This window comes from Cottoperca gobio, chromosome 10, assembly GCF_900634415.1.
Source record: "Cottoperca gobio chromosome 10, fCotGob3.1, whole genome shotgun sequence".
Taxonomy (NCBI): domain Eukaryota; kingdom Metazoa; phylum Chordata; class Actinopteri; order Perciformes; family Bovichtidae; genus Cottoperca; species Cottoperca gobio.
The window spans coordinates 19668364-19692475 of record NC_041364.1 but is presented as its reverse complement, the minus strand read 5'-3'; the positions used below and the strand labels follow the sequence as shown (position 1 = coordinate 19692475).

At 41.0% G+C, this 24112-nt stretch overlaps 2 protein-coding genes across 3 annotated transcripts; one reads left to right on the top strand and one right to left on the bottom strand.

Annotated features, from left to right (window-relative positions):
* Nucleotides 1-1845: 1845 nt before the first annotated feature.
* fgf20b (fibroblast growth factor 20b) lies at nt 1846-4152 on the bottom strand. Its single transcript, XM_029441643.1, has 3 exons — nt 3461-4152; nt 3073-3176; nt 1846-2863 (listed from the first exon to the last, which is right to left on the bottom strand). The coding sequence occupies exons 1-3, from the start codon at nt 3741-3743 to the stop codon at nt 2618-2620; spliced, it is 633 nt and encodes a 210-aa protein (XP_029297503.1). The 5' UTR covers nt 3744-4152; the 3' UTR covers nt 1846-2617.
* A 384-nt stretch (nt 4153-4536) lies between these two features.
* On the top strand, nt 4537-22798 carry micu3b (mitochondrial calcium uptake family, member 3b). 2 transcript variants are annotated; one of them, XM_029441641.1, is made up of 15 exons: nt 4537-4873; nt 6734-6881; nt 9227-9258; nt 9426-9504; nt 11853-11900; nt 11985-12067; nt 12158-12229; nt 13773-13814; nt 16276-16371; nt 16814-16902; nt 17116-17287; nt 19052-19160; nt 19537-19694; nt 20374-20442; nt 21757-22798. In XM_029441641.1, the coding sequence occupies exons 1-14, from the start codon at nt 4628-4630 to the stop codon at nt 20440-20442; spliced, it is 1443 nt and encodes a 480-aa protein (XP_029297501.1). In that variant the 5' UTR covers nt 4537-4627; the 3' UTR covers nt 21757-22798. The 2 variants fall into 2 exon arrangements, with proteins under 2 accessions (XP_029297501.1, XP_029297502.1); XM_029441642.1 differs by lacking the exon at nt 16276-16371 and having other exon boundaries at nt 4538-4873.
* The last annotated feature ends 1314 nt before the right edge of the window (nt 22799-24112 follow it).

Here is a 24112-nt window from a genome sequence, read left to right as displayed (position 1 = left end):
GAGGGGGTTACGCTGTTAGATTTGCACAAAGTCTGCTTTTTATGGGCACATGGGGGTGATGGCAACGGGCCCAGCACTGAGACTTTAGTCTCTTTGGAGGTACTGCAACAATCTTGACTGTGAAGGCTCATGCACACTTTCAATTTCTTGTAGAAAGGTGTGAAGGAGGAAAAGTACAGAGGCAAGAGAAGAGAGAATCCTCTCTCACTGTCCTTTGACTTGCAATAAACTTTATTGAGAAATATGTTTTGGTCGTTAGACCATCATCAGGTAAAAGGTCCAAGGATCAGAACCCGGGATGTGGTCAAGACCGACTTAATCGAGTACAAGTGAAGACCTAATTCAGATCAATCTGAGTCCTGTTCAAGACCATAACAGGCAACAGTGTCTTTTCTATGCTAATCCTCTGCTCTCCTGCGTAACCATGCGTACACAGCTTGGATAACACCTCATGTTGGTTAATGCAGACAAAATAGTAGATAACACAAAAGTATATTTAGCAAATGTAGCCCATAATACTTACTCATTTGCATTACTCGTCAAACCTGAGACCAAGACAATACCGAGTCCAACAAGGCACAAGTGCAAGACTTCAAAGAAGAAGTCCAGAGACTGAACTCTGTGACCGAAACGTTGTGTTTCTCAATAAAGTTAATTTCAAGTAAAAGGACAGAGTGCGAGAAGCCTATGCACCGCAACAACAACATCAAAAAGCTGCAGGTCAAAGTCATGGACAAACTATTGCAGCAACACGCTCCTTAGTTTGGAAAGTTGGAATGGGACAGGAATGAAACACGCCCCGTCCATCATTTTCACGCTTGTTAACTTTTATCTGAAGCTAAAGAAAGACGAGCAGTGACAGCATCTTTCCAAACACAAGCACCAGAGTCCTGTTTCATGTTGGAATAGGCCTGCGTGTGTTTACCCGGTGGACAGGGGATGTCCACGCACACGCAGGTTATAATACACTCTGGGGTGCTGTCATTAATCGACGACAGAAGCGTGTTGATGTTCAAGGTGTGCAGGTGGGAAAGTCCCGCAGTATCACAGTGAAGACAGGAGAGAGTTGGCTCCCTGCATCGAGACACCCCCGCTGGCTCGCCATCACACACACACGCTGAGATCACAGGCTGAGCTGTTTATGCTTCGACACAGATCATTTCCCAGCCGTGGAGGAAGCAGTGCACAGATAGTGGATTTTTCAGAAATTAATGAGTGATTTAGCTGCTTTGTACCTCATCATTCCAACTTTTGTTTAGTTCTTCTGTTGTTAGGGATGATGGGAAAACAATCCTAATTTTTTACACAAAGAAACAGATGGTGTCTGAAAACAAGAGGCTTAAATGTCTAATTTAATAAGACATTCTCATAAGTTTATTGTCCTCCAACTGTCAGCAGAGGTTACTTAATCCTTATCGCTCTGACCTCCACTTGTATACAGCTGCTAAAGTTGGGCCCGAGCTAAAGGTCAGATTTTATTTGGCCCTGATCGTGTTGTTGCTCAGCCGTTACATTCAGAGGATTCAGGACGGAGGCTTTGAAGTTTTATGCGTGCATCAGGTCTACGATTCCTCTCTCTGCATAATGGCGTCCATAAAGAAAGACAACATTGGTCTCGTAAGCGGGTTTATATGTTTAAACTCTGAAAGACAAAAGCAACCAATAAAGTATACTAATTCTGATATATTGCTGTGTAAAATGTAAAAATGTGGGTTGTTTAGAGGAGCACTGGTTGTGGACACAAAGTGAGCAACCAACATAATACCCTCATCTCTAAACATATAGGCTGACAAAGAAAAAGCATTTTGATCACATTTTGAGCAATTTATTGTTTGTATTGTCAGTCAGTTTGTTGACTTCCGATTCCTCCTGTAACACATGTAACAGCAGTTTAGTTAGAATTAATATGTCAACATTACATTTTAAATGGATTCACAGTTGCCATATTGCAATAAAAGGCATTTTTTCAGAATAAAAGACATAATGGTACAGTGTCTCAGTCTTTGTATAATCGATACAGTTTCCTATGGTTTTTCTATATTGCATGTATCTAACTGTAAAAATATATTCTCAAATAAATAAATATATAACATAAATATATGTATCTAAAATGAATAAATAAATTGTTACACTTTTTGCTCTTTTACAAACATGTCTAGACACAGGTAAGAAAACAAAAAAAAACTGGATTCCTTCAAAGTCCTTCTGAACAAACGACGGCTCTCTGACAAAATAAAAGTATTATTCATGACTCAACAGATTCCCATGGACTCGGCTGACGTCCCCATCTGACCAGAGGAGATGCTCCCTGATCATTCAGCTCTGTTTCCCATTCGTCTCCTATTCCACGCACGTACTTTTTAGGGTCGTCCAGACCTCTGAAACAAACAACCCCCTCATGCAGAGCGTGCAGACATTCTAGCCCGTCTTCCTGGCTGCTGAGAGATGGCCCATGCATTCCTACAAGAGGCCCCGGTGCCTTTATCCCTGCTGGTCGGGCTGTCCACCAGCCTGCACCGGCCACATCCCTGCCTGCCTGCGTTCTTCTTCTCTTCTCTGCTCCCTGCCTGCCAGGGCTTTAGCAGCTATTCCTGAACTGGACCGGGCCCTCCAGGTCTCAGCTGTGTCCCAGGATATCCCTGTACAGCTCTGGCACGCGATCAGGGTCCACAGGCCTGGGCAAGAAGTGTGTAAATTTCTGGTGCCGCCTGGATTTAGTCCCATCCCTTGGTGTCCCGTCTTTGTTTAACGCCACAAAGTAACGTGTCCCTTTGTCTCCGTGCTTGTAGAGGTTGGAGGAATATGTGTTGTACCAGTTCTCCTCAAACTGCTCCCTGAAGACACATTCAGCTGAGAGCTTCTCCTGAAAACAAATACAAGAGAAGACCTGATTTACAATGCAGAAATAGAAAAAAACACATTTCATAATTCATCTAAATTTGTCCTCCTGAAAATCAAATTCCACAAATGAATAAATTATGAAATGAAAGCTGAATAAAAAGCTGCTTGTGGGTCATCATATTGTCAAAAATGAGGATTTAGGCGACATGAATAAGCAAAGCTAGTACTTACAGAGCCATACAGCTCTCCTTTGTCATTCATCCCGAGATATAGTCCACTGTCCACCCCTCGAATGCTTATCAATCCAACAGCAAGGCTTATGAATTCCAAAATACCTGGAGAAGAATAACACAGTTGTTCAGTACGGACTTTGACAAAGATGAAAGAATAATGTTAAAGAAGCTAAATAAATAAACAACTCTGACAGCAGCCTACTGGCACAATTCATACATTTTAATATTAAGATAATTATATCATAGGATTGTTATTTTCACCATTTGTATTCACTTTCCCTAAATATTTGAACAATTATGTGTTTCATTATAACTGTTGGCCACTTTCTATTGTATTGTATTTTTGCTACCAAAATATATGAACAAATAATTATCTCAGTATTTACCAAAACGACTATGGTCCTTCCTCGTCCCTTGCACTGATCCATCCGGAAGTATTTCCAGGTGAAAACCAGTTCTGCAGTATAACTGTCTCCTCCTGAGAATCCCTTTGAGGTGCGTTAAATCCGCCGTGGTGCTCCGGGAGAGCCTGTCCCCAGATAGTAGGAGGTGCTCCCCCAGAAGCGTCGGACTGTCCCCGAGAGGGGTCAGGAAGAAATGGGACCCGACCTGTGCGACACCATCGATGCCGTGCAAGACGCCTCCAACTTCCCCCAGAGCAGCAGCCATCGCGTCAAAGCTCAGCGGGTAAAGTTCAGTGAGGAGGTCCGGAGGGAGCGCTCTTGCGTAGTACACTACCTGGTTGCCACCGTCACTTATTGCATGTTTACGTCCTCCGTTACTTAGCACATGCACCCGTTGTGCAAGGACACGCGCGGATTTCTCTCCCCTGACATGAAACACTCACCAAATCTCCGCTGCTGGCCTGGCTGCACTGATTTCTCCTTTTTTATTTTTGATTATATCGCTGCGTCTTCATCAGTTGTGGGTGTGCTGCAGTTGCTGCTCAGATAGCTCTCATGTTGCATACCTGTCCACAGCGTGATGTCTCAGTGGAGCCGTGAAGGGGACACAGCAGTGGAGGGTTCAGTAGTGAGGGCGGAATAAACGCTGCAGTGCAGGTAAAGGAGCTCCTGGAGGTTTTGCGCTCAAAGTGGCAGGGGTGGTGAGGCAGGTGCAAAACCACAGGACTAGTAATGGGCGGGGCTGTCACAGTTCAGACGTGCCCTGGCAGGGAATTTTTTCTTTCTCCTAAGGGCATACAATAAGAGAGAGAGAGTTGATGCTGGGCTGTGGGTTTAAATTGAGCATTTACATCACTTAAAAGTCCAATTAAATATATAAACACAAAATATATGACACTTTAAATCAACAGCGAGACATGAGAAATAGGTCAGTGTCTGTTTCTATGTTTGTCCAAAGATTGTAACATTTCCTTCACTCTCACGATTTGACGCCCTGTAATCCCAGAGCGACTTGAAATACCCACGGCATATCTCGCGAGCTCGGAGCAGCAGCAGCAGCAGGCGGCTCGAGCTCGAGCTACTCTTTTCTGTGTGTGTGTGTGTGTGTGTGTGTGTGTTATCGGTTACGACACTCTAGTGTAAACAACCATGGCTGCCCTGCGCAGGCTTATCCCTTTACTCACTAACAGCTTCAAAACAGGGACGTTTACGTCGCGAAAACAACAAACATACTCGAAGGCGACAAAAGCGCTGAAAGTTATCGCGGCTGGAGCCGCCGCGGCCGGTGCTGCTTATTACTGCTGCTCGTTTGTCGGCAGGCGCTCCGGCTTGAAGAGCCATGTCGAGGCTCGACTCTTTCATCTGGCGCTGCCGTCAGTTTCTGCCACCGATAAGGTACAGTGGGACATTTGTCAAGCTGCGCAGCTTCATTCAGCTCACATAGCCTACAGTCTGACAAAAACACGCTTCCATTTTAATTTCAGCTTTCTCATATGAACATAGGCAGGTGACAGTAATAACCTGGGTATCTACATTTTCAACATAATTAGCCTACATCATATCGTGCACGTGAAACTGCATTAATGTGTCGTCACGTTTAAGGAGCTATCCCGACCTTTGGTGCTGAAATGGCAAAAATGGTCAATGGCAGTTCTCAGATCACGTGACCTGGCTGCCATAAGTGAGGATCCTGCTTTCTCGTTCTGCATACATAGTGCATAATTAGTACTTATCTTAAGAAAATGAAGGGAACTAACATATGGTAGTTATGTTAAATATATGTATTTATATTTTCAGGGGCTGGACAAAATATCAACACCATCTGACTATTTAGGCTAATGTCATCCAATACAATAGCCTGGAAATTATTTGTAGCTTTGAGAAGAAGTCAATTGACAGCTATTTGGATTATTGATTAATTTATAAATTGTTCACCAAGCAAAATGGCAAACATTAGCTGGTTCCATCTTTTTTTTTCTCTAGATTCAAGATATTTATTGTCATATGCACAGATAACAGACAGTTGTACTGTACAATGAAAAACTTACTTTACTAATCCTCCAATAGCATTTTTTAAAAATTAGAACTAAAAGCAAGAGATATACATAATATACAATATAAAAATAAATAAAGAGGTAAAAGGTATTGCACATATGTTCACGGTACAGTGTTAGTACTGTGAAATGTGAAATATTGCACAAATAAGGCGGACAACAACAACTATTTTACATCATTTTAAATGAAAGATTTGGGGAGGGTTTGAACTGTTTGTTGGACAAAACAAAGTCACCTACTTCCAATCAAATTCATTAATCAAAACAATTTGATGAGTTAATCAGTAGTAAAATAACCATTAGCTGCCTTGGAAACCAGGAAATAGCAGCATTTCTTTGGAGAAATGTGTTACCTGGTTAATCAAATATTTAAAGTGCGGTTCATACATTTTCTTCCTTTCTTTGAATTAATTTACTAATCCTTCCAACACTACCTATTAGCTTAACACAGGCTTTTGCAGCACTATTGTAATTATTTGCACCATGTCAGATGTTCAAGTGATTTTGTCCGCCCCCTGTGAATGTGGTCATTATTAGCCTACGTGCCGGCACTTCAACAGTAAGACTCTTTAGCTCAGACATGTGCTGACATTGTTGACAGGATTTTCACTGATCACAGGGGATGTAAACAAACATGTAAACCAAGTCGGGTTTGCACAGCTACAGAAGATTATTTGTTTCATATTGGAGCAAGGAAAGCTTGCCTGTTGTCCACAGGCAGCAGGAATCCAGGGACACAGGAAACTGGACACTGGGGCTTGGCAGAGGGGCTGACATTTGATGAGAGGCGGGGGTGGTTAGAGGGGGTTTAATGGTTAAGCAGAGGGGGGCACACATTCCCTGGGTGTTTGCTCTGTGCCCAGTGGACCTGGCTCTGTGCCACCTGACAGAGAGATCCACTCTGTCTTCACCATTCCAGCCTTCTGATCTGGCTGGGTTTGAACAGTTGTAGGGACATTACCTGGCACACGGGGATGAAAAATAGGGCTGACATAACATGCGCCCCATTACTGAATTAAAGCACGGAGCCAGGCTTTTCGTGACAAGAAAAGCTTCTGTGGATTTCATAAAAAGGTATTATCACTGTTGAGATGATTTGCAATATTTCATTGTGTGTGTGTGTGTGTGTGTGTCTGTGTGTGTCTGTGTGTGTGTGTGTCTGTGTGTGTCTGTGTGTGGGGGTGGGGGGGGGGGTTTACAGGTGCGGACCTATGGTCTGGATGTTGGAGATGTGTACATGTCGTCCAATGAAAACAGATTTCGGCAGTTCAGTTCGGTGCAGTTTGATGGCCAGCTCTATATGACACCACTCAACTTCCTCGAGTCCGTCACTTTGAATGAACCCAAGAGTGAGTCGATCCTTTACTAAAATCAATTAAGTGTTCTATCACTTCTAAAATGTGAGGGTTTTCTAATTTTCTCTCTTTCATCGACTGTTTCTCTGTATTTACTATTGTGCAACTAGTTTAAATGTAATGAATGGATTCAAAGGAAACATACAGAGCTGGAAAAGGAGACTTCAGAGCCTCCCTGCTGACTGTGAATAAGTTGTAGCACCCTGGACTTTGTGTCAAAGTACTGTCTGCAAAGAAATTACTTTTCGAGGGTCAAGAACTATATTTAAACCCTGAGGTTTCTTCTTTAATCACAAGTTCTTGAGTTCCTAAGAACATTCCTGAGTGGAGCCAGAACAATTCCCTAAGTCTAAAAGGCAGAGGACACAGTCTCTGATGTGATTTCATTAGAGCTGCAGCCATTAGTTAATCAATCAGTCGATTGACAGAAACGATAAATCAAGAAAATAATCAGCAGATCAATCGATAATAAAAACAAATAGTTAGTTGCAGGCCTAGATTTCAATACTTCAAGACTTAAGTTTATATTGTTATATAAAGTATAAGTATTTAATATCATCCATCATCCATCATTTTTCAAGAGGCCATTTCCGTCCATGAAGACTGTAACAGTGCGCTACACATCGCCTCTGTAATCAGAATCCATTTGCTTAATTACACTTCCATCAAGTCATCAGATAAACCCCTTCATCCTCCAATCACTTAAGATTGAAGAAAAACCCCAGTGTTTCTTCCTGGAACATTACTTGTTACTGAGGTAATAGCCTGTGAAGTGTCATCATCAGACAATAAGTTGCAGCTTGCAGAGCTTCAGTCATAACACCTGCATAAAGATAGGCATCTTTACCTGCAACCCTACTTTTATGGCTCATTTATGTGGCAACAAACTCGCAGAGACCCGGAGAGACCAAACAACTGTCATAAATGTAATGATAAGACATTGTGATTACTGTGATTGATTATGATTTAAGGTGTGTGGCCTGCTGTAATGTTTTGGAAATGTCTTCACTGGCATCTAATGAGAAAGATAAATAAGGGGTACTAATGTATCAGCATACCATGTGTCATTATCTCTGGTGGCTAACCTGTTGCACAATAGTAATCATGGTTTTTATGGTTTTATTGTGGCTTTAAAAAGGAGATTTGTTTTACAGCATTTAAATAAAGTGAAGTTGAACACATGCATCAGAGGATGGTGGCCATTTAGAAGTGAACCATTAGAGTCCAAACTCAAAGTGCTGTCAAGTAAATTATTCATATCTGAGCCAAAAGATATGGTTATGAAACATTAATGAGGACTGTTCACTCAGATGCCTCACTTTGGTGGAGAGCAAGCCATCACATGGCAATCCTAATCCCAGTTTCAGACAGGCTCTGAAATGTGTCAGTGGAGGGTTATTGTCACTGTTATTCATGTGATTTCGCTGCCAGTTTTTCTTTTTCTTTTTTCTTATCTTATCTTCTTCTTTATTGACCATCGGAATGTGTTCATGGAGATACATCGCTTGTGTTTCTGTCCACATAAACACCTGTTTTCACTTTTGTTTCCCGCTTCTATATCCCTAATATAGAATTTACCGTTGAAACATATTATTATAGTCGTCAGTGGTGGAGGAAGTATTCAGATCCTTTAGTAAAAGTACTAATACCACACTGTAAAAAATAATTCCTTCAAGTAACAGTCCTGCATTGCAAACCTTACGCAAGTTAAAGTATTTAAGTATGACAGCAACATTTTACTTAAGTATGAAAGTAAAAGTATTGCTTGTGCAGCAAAGTGTTCCCTGTCAGGGTTTTATTCTAAGGATGTTTTTGGATTCATATTACTGCTGCATTAATGTGGATGTTACATGTTACTGCTGTAGATGGTTGTGCTCATGTTAATCCTTTATAGACTGTTGGGGAGTTGAATCTACACAATGCATCATATTCTATAAGATCATCACGTCAGCAGCTTCGTCTCTGTCCTGTGAGAACACGCGTCTCTATAAAGTCAACTTTTCACCAGCTCAGGAAAACGTGTTCAGCTTTGTGACGATGCGTTTTCCAGCTGATCCGAGAAACTTTTTAAAGAGTTTATTTATCTTAAGGAGGAGGAGAATGTTCTCAACACATGAAGGAACTCTTCATCCTTCAGTTTATCAGAAAACATTTGACTTCTGATGAACTGGACAGGACAGATATGCTAAACTGTAATATAAAGTTGAAAAATGGAAATACTCAAGTAAAGTACCAATCAAATGACTTCTTCAGTTTCTTGAGTAAATGTATTTTGTTAAATTCCACCACTTTAAGTCACACACATATAAGTCACTAACTGTTCACCGTGTCTTGTTTAGGTAGGAGAGCATGGACGTCCCTCACAAAAAAGGTGAGTTGTTCTGTCATCAGAGCACTTGTTGCTGTTCTACAGAATCTCCTCTTCATCTGTGTAAAACCTCTGTAATTACTGTAGTGCCAACAAACATTGCATTACGCGGTGATTACTCAGGATTTAGGAATGAATGAGTGATTTGGGATTTTCTTCTTTTCTCTCAGGACTTAGACAAGATGCTGGCTGATACGCCGCCTGTTTGGAAAGGATCATCTAATTTGTTTAGAAATCTTCGTGAACAAGGTGAAGTAACCCACTCGATGTATTACGGCTCTACACATAAATACTTTGAATTTTAGTAATTCCCCTTTATACTTTTTGAATGTGTTCTGCAGAGTGAGTTGTGTTGTGCGTGACAGCCTCGTATAATCCAGAGTAGTGAGTGTGTTGTAAATACTATCTTATCTCTCCATCTGTCTGGTAACATGTTGTAGATTCATTCTCTGGTTACCTCTGCAGGAGGGAATGGTCTATTGATAATATACATAATGATCCTTCCCGCTTTCTTGAATAGAAAAATGCCATATCTATGAAGTTTCCTGGAAAGAACTATATCATTCAGTACTAATTGTAGGGAAAAGTGGGAATTTCCGAGAAAGAAGTTATTCATTTATTTTTGGAGACTTTATAAAGTGTTTATTGTAACTGCATGCTGGCTTGTAGACAATTGTGCATGTTTAGCTGAGCTGAGGTTACACTAGTAATTCATTGGAATCAGTTCATTAAACATTTTCTCTATTTTACATTTAATTAGCAGCAAATTGCAAAGTTTGTTTGGAGATTGGAAAATGATTCTAAAAGCAAGTTTTCATCAAGCCTCAGACAGGCAGCCGGTTTGAATGTTATCAGGCGGTTAGATCGGCGTTGTCAGTGGTTAACAGCGATACATGTGCTATGTTTGTAGTTTTGTTGCCTAAACGGAAAGAGGTTTGTTTAAACGTTACATTTCATTCAGTTTCACAACGAGTTACACTTGAACTTTTACAACGTAGGTGCAGATTTGCCTGATAACAATTGAAATGGATACGACCGGAGGTGAAAATGCTTCTTAATGCTAATGACGGTATGCACTTCTGTGCAACCTTGTACAATAACAATAGAGCTGAAACATTCAGATCAGAGTACATAGATACATGTGATATGGGATTTTCACCTGAAAACCACGATTCATAGTAACGTTGCATGAAGAAAATGAAGTTGTCTGTGTGAGTGAAGATCTTTTAAATTTTCCCACCTGGGCCTCAGTAGGTCATACGAGCCAGTGGAGCATCAGATCTCACTGTTCTGCTCTCTCCTCTGTTGCTTTAGCTAAGTGCCAATGCTGGGATTTGGGGCTTTTAATCCTGCTGTTAAACGTTGAGGCTTTGTCAGGGAAAAAAGGACTGGATTGATCTGTGAACAAAGCGTCGCTTTAGAGAATGAGGGAGCTGTTTGAACCCAGCTATGTCGAGACATGTCCCACCGGCCACCCCTCTGATCAGCACGGACATTATGAAGCCTAAGAATGGCATTGGATTACATCTCCGGGACTGCCACTCTGTATGAAGTGTTTCTGTGGAATTCTTTGTATTGTCTAACAACATCTACTTGAGCTGCAGGGAGGAGGAGGAGGAGGAGGAGGGAGGGGCTCCCTCCAGGAGTGAAGGTGTGTGGTATTGCTGAAACACGGCTGGAATCTTAAAAGTATTTTTTTCTCTCTTCAACCCATTTAAGCTTTAAAAGCTTTGAAGCTAGAGATCTGTTGTCATTATAAGGCCGTACCTGCCAAACAGAGAGAGCTGGGATGACAAGAACCTTTCTTTTAGATGAGCTTTGTCTAATGGCATGCATTACTAATTCTCCTTTCACACCTCAGTTTGTACATGTTTCACTTGCCTTTCCACCATCTTTTAGCAGCCTCTAGAGGAAAAATGGAAGCAGAGTAAGAATTACATCTTTGTTTGCCAGTTTGTTCCCCTCGAGAGTGAAATATCTCCCTGCAGCAAAACCCCGTACCTGAATTCTTTTCCCATAACACCCAGAGCAGTCACCCAGAACTATCTGCGCTCGATTCTCTATCTTCCCGAGCAAACAAAAGCTTGGGAATGCTTTCAGAGTCAGAGGGGAGAAGCCTCCCGAGTCGACTGAGATGTCTCCTCCTGACACTTACTCTTCCCTTCTCCGTGTCACACAACAAAGGGAGCTGAAGGACGCGACACAAAACCTGAATCGGCCATTCTCAATCAGTGACAGATCACTTGAGAATGTATTACACCTTGTTACCCCAAACAGGATCAGAAGCCGTAGGCCTTAAATTTGTTTGGGTTAGGGTCCAGATCGGTCAGCTCAGTTGTAAAGCCTGTGTTTGTATGAGGGGAACACCAAGCATGAAGTAAAAGGCACCTTTTAAGATGTTATCAGTGAGCGCGAGAAGATTACTCTTGTCTGAAGGCGTTTCTTTGGATGGCTTATTCATCTCGGGCGCATGACTTTGAACATATGTAAACACGTTCAGCTGACTGGTTGCTGCTGTTTGATGCCGTATTGTGTGGAAAAGGGAACATTTTGGTTTTTGTTTCTCAGCTTCACAAATATTTCTCTTTTTCTCCCAGGTGTCATCAGTTACACAGAGTACCTCTTCCTGATCTGCATTTTAACAAGTAAGTATGCACTTTAACTGAAGCAGAATGATCTGGAAATGAATTGAAAAGGTGACGGTCCACTTCTTCTTTGTTTGATTTCAGAGCCTCATGCAGGCTTCAGGATCGCTTTTAACATGTTTGATGCAGATGGGAATGAAATGGTGGACAAAAGGGAGTTCTTGGTGGTACGAGCCTCATCTTGATAAACACACTTAATAAAATGCATTTGATCTGTTATGTTACATTCTGCATAATAACTTCTATCTTTCCATCAGCTGGAAGAAATCTTCCGTAAGAAAAAGGACAGAAAGGAAGTTGCTGAAGACGTGCACAGATTAGACCTGCAGGTTTGAGTTGCTTTCAAATTATTGATGTATTTTTTAAATGAAAATTTACCAAATGACTACTTTGTAATTATGTAGTAATTATGAACCCACAGACGGTTATTGCCAACTTTGCAGTTCCCCTCATTTTCTAGCTTGTTTGCATCTCCAGCTCATTGTTTTGGTTTTCCTGCAAATTCCCCAATCCACCTTGTGTGCATCGGCAGCAGGCCGAGGTTTTCAGCCAGAAAGCTCTGATAAATCCACTGTTCACTGCTTGTCCAGCACCACATGCCAGACAAAGTTAGCAACATGTTAACTTAAAGGCAGACTGAAACAGAGCTAAAAGAAGACTGAATATTGGACTTATATTTGTGGTGGCAGAAACACGACTCTGTCTGCTAGATGTGTAAGCTAACACGTTTCCTGTTACGACGCTATATGTCAGGTGTTGTCAGTTTGGTCTTCTGACCACAGTTGGACAAAAAAAATCAATTAATTGAAACCTGCATTAATTAATTTGGTCATTTGGGGAAAGCGCAACAAATTGGCTATTGTGTTAGTAAGTGACACATCGCACTTACGATGCAGAGCAGAGCATTCATGTGGAGCTGAAAGACTTCACAGAGCTGACATCTCTTTGGGTTTGTCACCACAAGTGACACCTGTGAAATGAAAAACAGTCCTTTGATCTATTGTTAATAAAATCTTTTTAAAGATATCGTTTTGTTATCATAATCGTGATGCAACATTGCTCTTTGAGTATCAGTAGAAAATGACAATTTAAAATATACGTATGATTACTTTATTTATTGATACCTTTCTTGTTCAGTTTAATGTTCAATTTGTTCAATAAAAGAATGTTGGAAATAATTTCCTCCATTTCTTTTTTTTATATCAACACAATTAGTTTTATTTGAGCAGTATACTGAAAGCAGCAGTATCCTGTACTTTAATATCTGTTTATTATTGATATTTGTTTTCCTCATACGGTGCAGCCCTAGTGCAGCTTGACATTGACCTGAATCTTAAATGTGTCTAACATGTCAGGGTTTAGTGTTCCTCGAGAGAACACAGGCAGCACAGAGGTGAATGTGGTCGTACAGGGTAAAACATGCCTGAGGCTTTCATCTCTTTTGGGTTGTCTTGTGCCGCATGCAGGTGGATGTAAACAGGCAGAGCTGAATAGAGCGATAAGAGCGACTCTTTGAGGTCTTATCGCACAAACACAACATGGAGGAGCTTATACTCTGCCGGGAGAAATGTTAGCATCTCTGGACAGTCTTGCATTAATCTGAAGCCCGTATATGCATCAAAAAGATCATTAGAATGGGCACTCTAGATTTGGAAATATAGCGATGCTGAAGACAAAGTTGAGGGTGAAGACTCTGGGTGCATTCACAAAGCTTAACAATAGGAATGAGAATCTTTGAAGTCAAGTCATTTACATTTGATGGCTTTGACTTAAACAAATCTATTTATATCTTAAAAACTAATCATCTTTCTGTTCTGAAAACACTTTGTGAATGGTAAATAAATATTCCCTCTCTATTCTCTTTTATTTCAGAGCCTGCAGCTGTATGGTCAACCCAAATCTCAGCCGCACAGTGTATGTATTGTTCTCTTTCCCTGAAGGAAAAGGAACTGTTCTGCTTGTTACATGTATTTTTGGCATGTGCTCTTCTGAACCAGATCTTTCTTTATGCACAGAAAGCACACTTGCATCTGCGGGGCTGACACCAGAGATAACCTCATTCACATTCACTGGATTTGAAATACAGCACTGTGTGCTTCAACATTATCTGACATATTGTCTTTGTGTGTGGTAGTGCAGATGATTTATGTACTCGCCTTTTGTCAGCGTTGTGCGAGAGATTCCACTTCAAAAAGCTCTTACCTGAAGACTGACAACGTTTCGCCCGGACCCCCATGTTTTATTTTTACAGTTTCTTGAGGAGCGGTATTTGGGCTCATGTTACCTTTTGTGATGGGTTTGACCATGAAGATGCCAGTCAGAGAGGAGAACTGTGAAAAGCACTCAACACACACACATAGAAGAACCCACAAGCTAACAGAAGGACAGCCCCATCTGTTTGAAGACTTTACCTTTTAGGTGTGTCTTTTTTTTAGTTTTGAGTTCATCTGCTGTACTGTAGGTATCTTTCTAGCAAAAAGTTCAAAAGTCATATCTTTTTAAAAACACATAACAGGCATGTGTTCAGTGCTGCGGTTGGGCTTTCCCCGGAATATTCTAATTACAAGTGTATCAGGATCTTTTCATGGGATGAGATGGGAACAGCCAGCGCGGTGCATTAAAGAGTTGTTCAGTAATTAGCCGTGGGATCATGTCGTAAATCTCTCTGGTGAAAAGTGATGAGGCGCAGAGGAAGAGCTGTTTTATCAGCAGTCTCACGTTGGCCTTCAGGCTTCAGAGATGAAAAAAAAAACTTGATAAGATAAATAAATATTATGAAATGAAGCAAGCCATACTTAAGAACACGTGTCGACGACGGCAGCTGGCGGTTTCTGCTTGGCAGTGTGTGTGCTGATGTTGAATGAGGTGATGTCGAGACTTGAGAAACATCTAGGCTGGAGAAATGATAGGTTGAAAAAAATTATTGAGAGCGAGTGGCACCAACATGGTTTAACTCGGAGATAGAAATCCTAGTTTTTCTTCACTACAGATTTCCTGTTATCTTTTCATTGCACATGACAGAAATACAAGAACATCGTTGTTGACGGTTGTGTTTCTGTAGTTATAGTCGCCCTGCAGCAAGTGGGAGAGTGAAGGCAGCGGCGTAAACTGTAATAATGATAATGATTGGTTAATCCGAGATCAGGAGCCTGACCTCATTGAGAAAAAATTGCAGAGTGTGACTCCTTTGTCCCAGACAACATCGAGCAGGAAACGTGTTGACCGAGTTTTTTGTGCATTTTAGTGTTTTGGTAAAATACACTTTACTGAACCTGTTTTGCAACAGTGGGTGAAAGGTGTCTGATAACCTGCATTTACTAAACAGTTTATAGCACCAAATGATGATGTATTGGGTGGGTTCAGTTAACCTGGCATGAATCACCCTTCAGCTCTCACGCCCTGCATGCTTTGGACATGTGTTAGCTGTGTTGGCTCAATGTCCTGCCAAGAGGCTGCATGCATGGCTGCAGAGCAGGCTCACGTCAGGTCTGATGGGCCTCTCAGATACACCGGTGTCAGCCCCAGTCTGTTTCTGCCTGTTTGAGTGTGGATGGATGTCAGTCCATCTGTCCCTCTGTCTCTTACTGTCTGTCCTTTTGTCTACTGCTACATATGTCTGACTCTTTGTCTTTTTTTTTCTAGTCTGTGCATCCTGTGCTACGGAAGCCCTGAGCGGCAAGTGAGAAATAAATTCTGGTGGTCCATTTTCTAAATCTGTACTTTTTTTTTTCATCTGTGAAAACAGGTGAAAAATGTTTCACTGGTGATTTTTTTGTTTGTTTGTGAGGATCATCTGTTTGCTGTTGTAATATTCATTTCGGCCACAAGAGGCTGAAGTGCTCCACTGCCACATGTTCTAAATAGGACAAAAAGCATTCATGTTTTCTTCCAGGTGAGTTTTCATTTCTCCATGCCAAACACAAGGTATATATATATTATGTGTTAGCAAGTTATGTAACATTAATGCCATGTCTTTCTTTTGCTTGTGTATTTTAATCATATCAATATATGTACCTTTTTTTGTTAGAGTGCATTGAGAAATTAGAACTCACCTGGAAGAACACATGAGGGCTTTAAGTCCATTTTAGAACATGGGGTAGTGGTGCACTTCAGCCTCTTGTGGCCGAAATTAGTATTACAACAGCAAACACCTGCCAATTTATTTTACCCACCAGTAAGACGACCTGGTAAAACCTTTTTTCACCTGTTCTTAAGTCACAGGATTTATCTCACTTGCCTCTCAGGGCTTCCGTACTGTCCTCCTGCCTGCCTCCGTGTGTCCATGTTTGTCCGTCCATCTTTATTCTCCTAATCTCGGTAAAATGTACTAGATGTATTTTGTCTTCTAACAGCTGTGTTTCCACTGCTGCCACAGGTTCTTAATAAAGACAGTCAGCATGTGGAGGCCCGGGGCATGTGGGATGTTCTCAGACGGGGAACAAGTCAAGTTCTGTTTTCTGATCTCGCTGAGGTAGCCATGTCCTCATTACTTTGGTTGTACAGTAATAAGATGCACCAAGTTCTCCTCTCTTTACTGTCGTCCCCATGTTAACGCTGCAGAGCTTTTAAGCAAGAGTAAATACTCACACAGAGCTCTTCTCATATTTGCTCTGTAGCATGCTTAATTTATCTGTTGCATTGCACGTGTTTGTGTCTTGCAGAAATGAGAAATACTCACCACTGTTTGGTTTCAGGCTCAGGGAAAGATTAACCATTAACTCTGAGTAATTATTCAATAGCAGACTCTGGGTATGGCTATTAACTAACATTTTTTCTTGAAGCTTTCAGCATGGTTAGATACATGCTTGTTAATGTTTACCTGGCGTTACCATGATACACTTGTATGTTATAAAACAGCTCATCCTGGCTGCACAGACTGAGATTTTGTGATACAATCCTTTTCCCTCTGAAAGCATGTGGATGAAAACACAGAGACAACGCTGCTGGTGCATTTCTTTGGGAAAAAAGGAAAAGCAGAGTTGAAATTTGAAGATTTCTACGAGTGAGTTCACAAACCTTAAGTCTTCTCTGTGATAAATCATGTGGTGTCTCTGAGAAAAGTATTATCTCCCAGTGTAATAGGGCCATTAATCATTTTCATAACTCCAACAGCGAAACCTTTAGTGGGTTTGTTTATGACCATGTTAAGTGTTCCTTTGTGCATGTGAGTTTCTGGTGGTGGCGTTTCCTGTCAGCGGTGCGTCTCGCTCCTCAGGTTCATGGACAACCTGCAGACAGAGGTGCTTGAGATAGAGTTCCTCTCCTACTCCAAAGGCCTTCCCACCATCAGCGAGGAAGACTTTGCTCGGATCCTCCTTCGCTATACCAACGTGGACGACGTCAGCGAGTATTTGGAGAACATGCACCACAGCCTGCCGGACGAAAAGGTGCAATGCGGTTTCCCTTCAGATCCTTTCATCACATGTTGCCTCTCACAGCTCCCCTTCCTCATGTTGAAGTTCAAGGTGTAGACAAAATACCAGTAACGCCACAATATGATCAAATACATCTTCAAAAAGTGCAGGAGAGATGAATCCACTCTTCAGTATTATACGATTCATAAAGGCTGGAGGACTATCAACGTGGACATCATTATATTACAGTTCAGGATATTTTGCCCCCCCTCTGTTACGTAGCCTTGTACCTGCCTCCTGTAGTTCTTCACAGTCCCTTCATGCCCCCGCTCATCTCCAGGTGACATGCTAACGCACACAGTTCTTCTGTCGTGTATGGAAGTACAATACCTATATCTTACAATGCACATACCAGTATGTAACAAATTGGATTATTTTTTTACTCAACTAACAAATACAAATGTGAAAAATTATAATGCTCATTGTGGAATTACATTTTGATTTTCAAGGTTACAGCGTCATGTTAATGAAGTCCCTTATGGGCTTCCATATCAATGAACACACATATTGTAAGATTGAAAGGATACAAATAACATTTTGAATTACAATTCAGGCTTCAGGGGAATTATTAGAGCTAATAGAAGAACAACATCTCTCTGCCCAGTGCAGCGTCTCCGGCCATAGTTCAGGTTGCCAGATGCAGTCAGTGGGATACAGGTACTGTGCAGGCTAAGTGGTACCACACCAGGATGTCACTATGCCCAGCCAAGAAATAGTTACATAACATAACTTCTGTTAAAATCACACATTTTTATATTTACATTTCAGTTTTTGTGCAACTCAAACACTGACTAAATATAATGCGCTAAATATTGTGCTACAAGGAAGATTGTTTTCTTTTTATTTGGTGAGCGTTAGACAAGCTCTGCCTGTTTCCAGCCTTCATTCTAAGCTAACATAACCACCTGCTAGTTATAGCTTCATATTGAGCACACACACATGAGAGTTGCATCAAGCAGGGGGTGGGAGCTTTTTATTCCCCTTTTTCTTCCGCCCTGTGAATTAGCTGTTGAGTGAAGCATCCTTATTTTAGCTTTAATGTGTTTTTCCTCTCGGCACGCTGAAAAGACCCCAGCAGCTCCTCAGCCACCTCGAGTAGCCTGTTGCTAGATCTCCATTGAAGATCAAGTGGGTCTCATCGTTAGGCTAAGAGATATTTTATGGCCCTCACCTTGTTAAAACAGCAAAGCGTCACAGATTAGTCATTACTCCATTTGTTCGGCTGTGTGCTGCCTGTTTGACGAGGCCCCCGGCGAAAGAAGGAGCTAGTAGCTGTGGGACGGTTGAGTGGAGATCAATAGGCTCAGTGTTTGAGTCATCAGCCAAGCCTGAGATGTTTGGGGATTCATCACTTTTGTTGTTTTTGTTTATTCAAGTATCAGGTTAATCGGCCTTAGAAAAGTCTGCAAACGGCCTGACCTCTTCCCAAAAAGCTACAATCCTCCCCCCACTGCTGACAGCTCAGCGTGTCCATACTGCGCAGGGAAAATCCAGCAATGTATACTTTGTCTGTTTGGGTGTGTTATCTATCTGATGGCTTCAAGGTCCCACACACACTAAAGGATTCCCCCCGCAGGATGAAAGGAAGCAGATTATGTGTTGTGTGAATTGTAGCACTATCCTCTGCTGGAGTGTTGACACATGCAGCCGTCCGCTTTATGTGTCACTTTATGATTTCTCATGTTTCACAAGCTTTATGTTTCATAAATAAAGACATTGTTTTATTGCTGTTTGCAGGGAATCACCTTTGAGGAGTTCAGGTCCTTCTTCCAGTTCTTAAACAACCTGGAGGATTTTGCCATCGCCATGCAGATGTACAACTTCGCCAACCGCTCCACTGGTCAAGGTAAAGTCTCCGTTTGCAGTCACATTATGGTCGTACAACATTCAAGCTGGGTCACTGGAGAGTTTACTTTTGGGAGAGTTATTGTCCTATGTTTGCATTGACTTTATCAATAAGGTAAACAAACAGATTCATTTTCTAAGTTTGATCTAAATAGTTTTCTGGTGAAAAAGAAGGTTTTGCCAGGATGACCCCCACTTCAGTAGAAAACCTTCCAGTTGACGTTAAACTCATTGAAAACAAAACAATCAGCTTGAAGGTCACACTTATTGAAGTAGTATTGTTAATATTGGTGACACATACATCTGTAATAAAAACACCTCTAATGTGGTGATTTATTGTTCACCTCTCAGCGGATCTGTTTTTCCTCCCCACCCAGAGGAGTTTACCCGCGCCGTCTACGTGGCTACGAGCATCAAGCTGACCCGCCACTTGGTCAACACTGTCTTCAAAATCTTCGACCAGGACCGCGACGGTAAACTCAGCCACAAGGAGTTCATTGGCGTCATGAAGGACCGGCTGCACCGCGGCGGCAGGGTGAGACAGCCGAGGACATTTAGGATGCCATCTATCTCTCTTTTATGACTCTGAAGGTGACAGAGGTGTTGGTGTCTGGACTCCACAGCAGCACTGACTGATGTGAGAGATTAGCAGCATTGTCAGGCGTTGTCAGCTACTTCTTAATATGTAATCTGTCAGGGCAGACACCACACAGAGCTCACAGATGGACACGTGGAAGTAAGTCCAGTCAGATTTAGCGGTGTAAAGGAAGGCAAAAAAGGCAAATATGTGTTGATGCTGAGCACAGAAATACAATTATTTTCCAAAACGCAGTACTTTTACACAATTAGGCCTACTTAAGCAGCTATTAGCTTCGCAAACACCACTTTTCCTGTTTAATTACAGCTTTGGGTAAGCACTAATTATGTCTCTTTTTTCTTAAGGTTGTGGTACACTTAAATACTTCCAGACCATAATGCCTAAATTACACTCCTGCCACTTTTTATTACTGAAACACATCTCACCTCGGAGGGATTTTCGTGAAATTATACTGCCATCTAGCGAGACATTGTGAAATCGATCTTCTCACAGTATTCCCCTTTCTCTCTTTTTTCTCTCACTTCTGTCACACACACACACACACACACACACACACACACACACACACACACACACACACACACACACACACACACACACACACACTCGTTCACAGGGCGTCAGAATGGAGGAGAAGTTCACCTCTTTTAAGTCCTGCATGAAGAAGCAGCTTTCAGGCAAATAGGTAAAGTATTGTTCTCACTCTGGCAACATTCTCTGTTAAATGTAGCACAAATAAAAATATACTAACAATGTAAAGTTAGAAAAACGCAAAAGGATTTTATTAAAACTGTTGCCTAACAGCGTTTCCCAGGGACACTGTCCCAGTCAGTCTTTTCAGACGTGCTTGGAGGTGCTTGGAGGTGCTCGTCCTAAGCATTGAGTTACACTGTAATATTACCGCCTGATCAACTGCCACCAGATACCAGCTTAAAGTCTGCACATGAGCAGTGCACCTTAAAGCTGTATAAATGTTTCAAAGTAAATGCACCTTTTGGAGCGCACGCGATTATCTTAGGAAGGGACTTGATCTGGATGTTTCTGCAAACATTTAATGAACAATATGAACAATATCTATTTTGAGAGAAAAAAGAACAAATTGCCTAAAAGGATAAAAGCAAAGTGAACAATTAATATTTCCCTTTGGTAAGACATTTATATTTTTGAGATGAATACCTTGGCATAGAAAAAGATAAATCAAAAGGTGGAGTTCTACTCAACTACGACGGCGTATAAGAGCCATTATTATTACGTATTAATCTGAGCTTTTGAGAATTAAGTCATATATTTCAATAAATCATTTAGAGAATAAAGTAATAATAGTTTATGTAGCTCTGTGCTCAGCCCTCGCTGATGGAATCTTTGCTCTGTTACAATTACAACTTTATTCTCATAATATTAAAACGTTTCCTCAAATAAAGAAACTTCCTTCATACATTGATGCCTAAATATTCCAGTCTAAGAAGGCAGGAAATGAAGTGTTTGATGGTCACAATGTAGATTTATTTATATTAGATTTTATATAGATAATAGAGTTAGATGAGAACACTAATACATCAGACAGGACAAAGTGTAGTGAGAGCATTTACCTGTTGAAACTGTTCATTTAACTTTCAGAATAAGCTTCCACAAAAACAGGGCTTTTCTACCATTTATGATGATTGTTTTCTTTTATAACTTTTTTAGATTAAAGTAAATGAGTGAAATGTGTAGATATGCTGGATAACTACTGCTGGTTGCTGTATGCTGAAGAGCCACAGCTGTGGTCACTGCAGAGGAGCAGATCTGTTCCTGCATACTTGCAGAACTGCTGCTGCACTCCACGAGGTGTAAGAGTTTGTGTTCCTCTGTAGTCTATTGTATTCTCAGTCTCTAATATACAAGAAAGAATTGGCTGCAGTTCTGTGGTAAGAACGATGCAGATTATTCATAGCAGTGTGTTGCTTAACATTTCCAAAGTGTCACACTGGACTTCATTCTCTCTCTGTTTTGTCACCAGGTGAACGTCCCACCATCAGCGCATGTCTTAACTACGACGAGCTGTGCCTCCTCTCTGCTCTCTGCCAGGACAGAAGGGCTAATGCATGTTCCAGCATCTTATTGTTAGACGTTTTTAAATACACAGGATGTGGCACAAACAGGATGTGGTCAGCCTGATGGGAAGCTGTTGGTCAAACAAACAGAAATGGCCCATTATGAACCTAAATCCACTTTAATGCAGCGTTGCAGGACTCTAGGAATAATCCGTCTGTGTAACTGCTTGTGCCTGCTCAGAAGATATTGAACTATTTATTGATTCATCTACTCGTAAATATATTTATCAGTTTAAGATTGTTAACGCTGAATTTATTTATTTATCTAAAAGTCTTATCACTGCTCTGCTACTGTGTGTTGTTCAGTTCGATCCTCCTTTTGTCCTGAGGCTCTGCAGCCCCGTGCACAGATCAGTTTAGGACAGCACCTATCTTCCTCTTCCTCCTCCTCTTCCTCTTCCTCCCCCCTCCTCCTCCTCCATCCCAAAGCGATGCAGCTAAAATCCTCCAGGAACAAACCCACTCAGTCTGTGGCTTTTTCATTTGACTGTTTAACTACAGGCAGCTAACAGTGTTAATCATTTCTTAGCTAGTAAAAGACAAGTGCTGTGTTCATGTCACTGGCAGGGATGACACCTTTATGAATAAATATGCAAAAAAGTATTGAAGCCATATGTTTGTTGACACTAATCTTAAATTAGTTTTAGAGCAATATATTGAAATGACCTTCCCTTTAAGAGTGTATCTTCTTTATAGAAATCCTCCCTTGCGACTGTACCGTGTGTTACTGAAGAGTTCTTGACGCCTGGTGTCATGTTTGCTTTGGGTGGAGTTGAAAAGAGATTTCAACATGTTCCTGTAACATTAACCAGACTAATGTAGTTCTGTTTGGATTAGTTAGTCTACCTCTGTGGAGAGTTTTAGAAACTCAATAAGTCGTTCTTTTAAATCAGGCCTTGACTGTTACACTGGTGCATTTATAATGACATGGTGCAATAAATATAATGTAAAGCATTTGGTTTCTGGATTAGTTTGTGCTCTCTGTCTTCCTCTTTCTCCCACACAAACACTCACACATGAAGTCGGCTAATAAACCGAAGTGCTCTCTCCGTCCTCACCAGGCAAACCGCTGTTAACCTTCTTTTCTTTGTGGCTGCAGCAGACTGATGGCAGCAGACTGGTGGCAGGCGCACAGAGGAATAAATGAGCTGTTTTATTCTCAACCTGAAGGCAAATCATTAACAGTATTAATCATCAGGAACCCGAGGCTGTGTGGGTGTGCGAGACTAATCAGGGACTTTTTCTTAATCTTTAAATGATTAATTCAGCAGGGTAATAATTTGCAGTCTCACACTCTAATGCTGTACTTCTTGAAGTAAGATCAAGGAGGTTCTTCAAAGACTGTAAAAGATCCCTGAGATATAATGAAAAGTTTAATTTCAATGTTCATCCATTCACTCTCAGCCATTTAATCCTTTCAGGTTTGGTAATCTTATTTATTTAAATGATCCCGTAGTACCTTGTGCTATTATTGGCCAATAGTAAACCAATGTTTGTGGTTTTGTGACTTGACACCATGTGGTTATTGCAATATTTGGAGTTTTTTCCATTTACAGCTGCATAAAACAGCATTTTCTGAAGTTTGCCTGTTAGCTGAGTGAAAGGAAAATGATTGGCTACACTTGCTTGTCAATCATATTCCTGCATTGCTCATTTTCCCATGGACGTCACATCACCCACCCTCAGAACAATCCAGTTCATATCAACAAAAATAATCTCTGATACGCCAGCGATTTAGCATTAAACTTCCATAAAGTGCTGGGATTTACAAGACACAGATTAAAGACAGAAAGAAAGAAAGGTCAACATTGATGCAGCAGAGTTAGAGAGTTCCTGACTTTTTTGTTCCTGTTATGAGTAAAACTCACACAATTCCCAAAATTCAGCTCAGTAATGTATTTTATTAGACCCTCCCTGTCTTTTTAATTTGAAGACTAAACCCTAAACTTAGATAAATAATAACAACATGAGATCAATGTTCTTAAAAAGATTATTTCAGAGCCACCGAAGACACAATATTATTTAAAATGATTATATATTATTATACAGCATAGTTCTTCTTGTTGCAAGTTAAATCTATCTTCATGTGTAAAACCAGTGACGCCCCTCAGGGGAGCTCAGGGTCAGTTTGACATTTAAAATATTTCCCAGATATTTATAAAGATATTTATTAAAAACAAATTACAACTAAATGTGTAGACTTTTATTCTAATCAACACTGGTGATTTGGGCTCAGTTGTATCGTTTGAACACTGAATAACA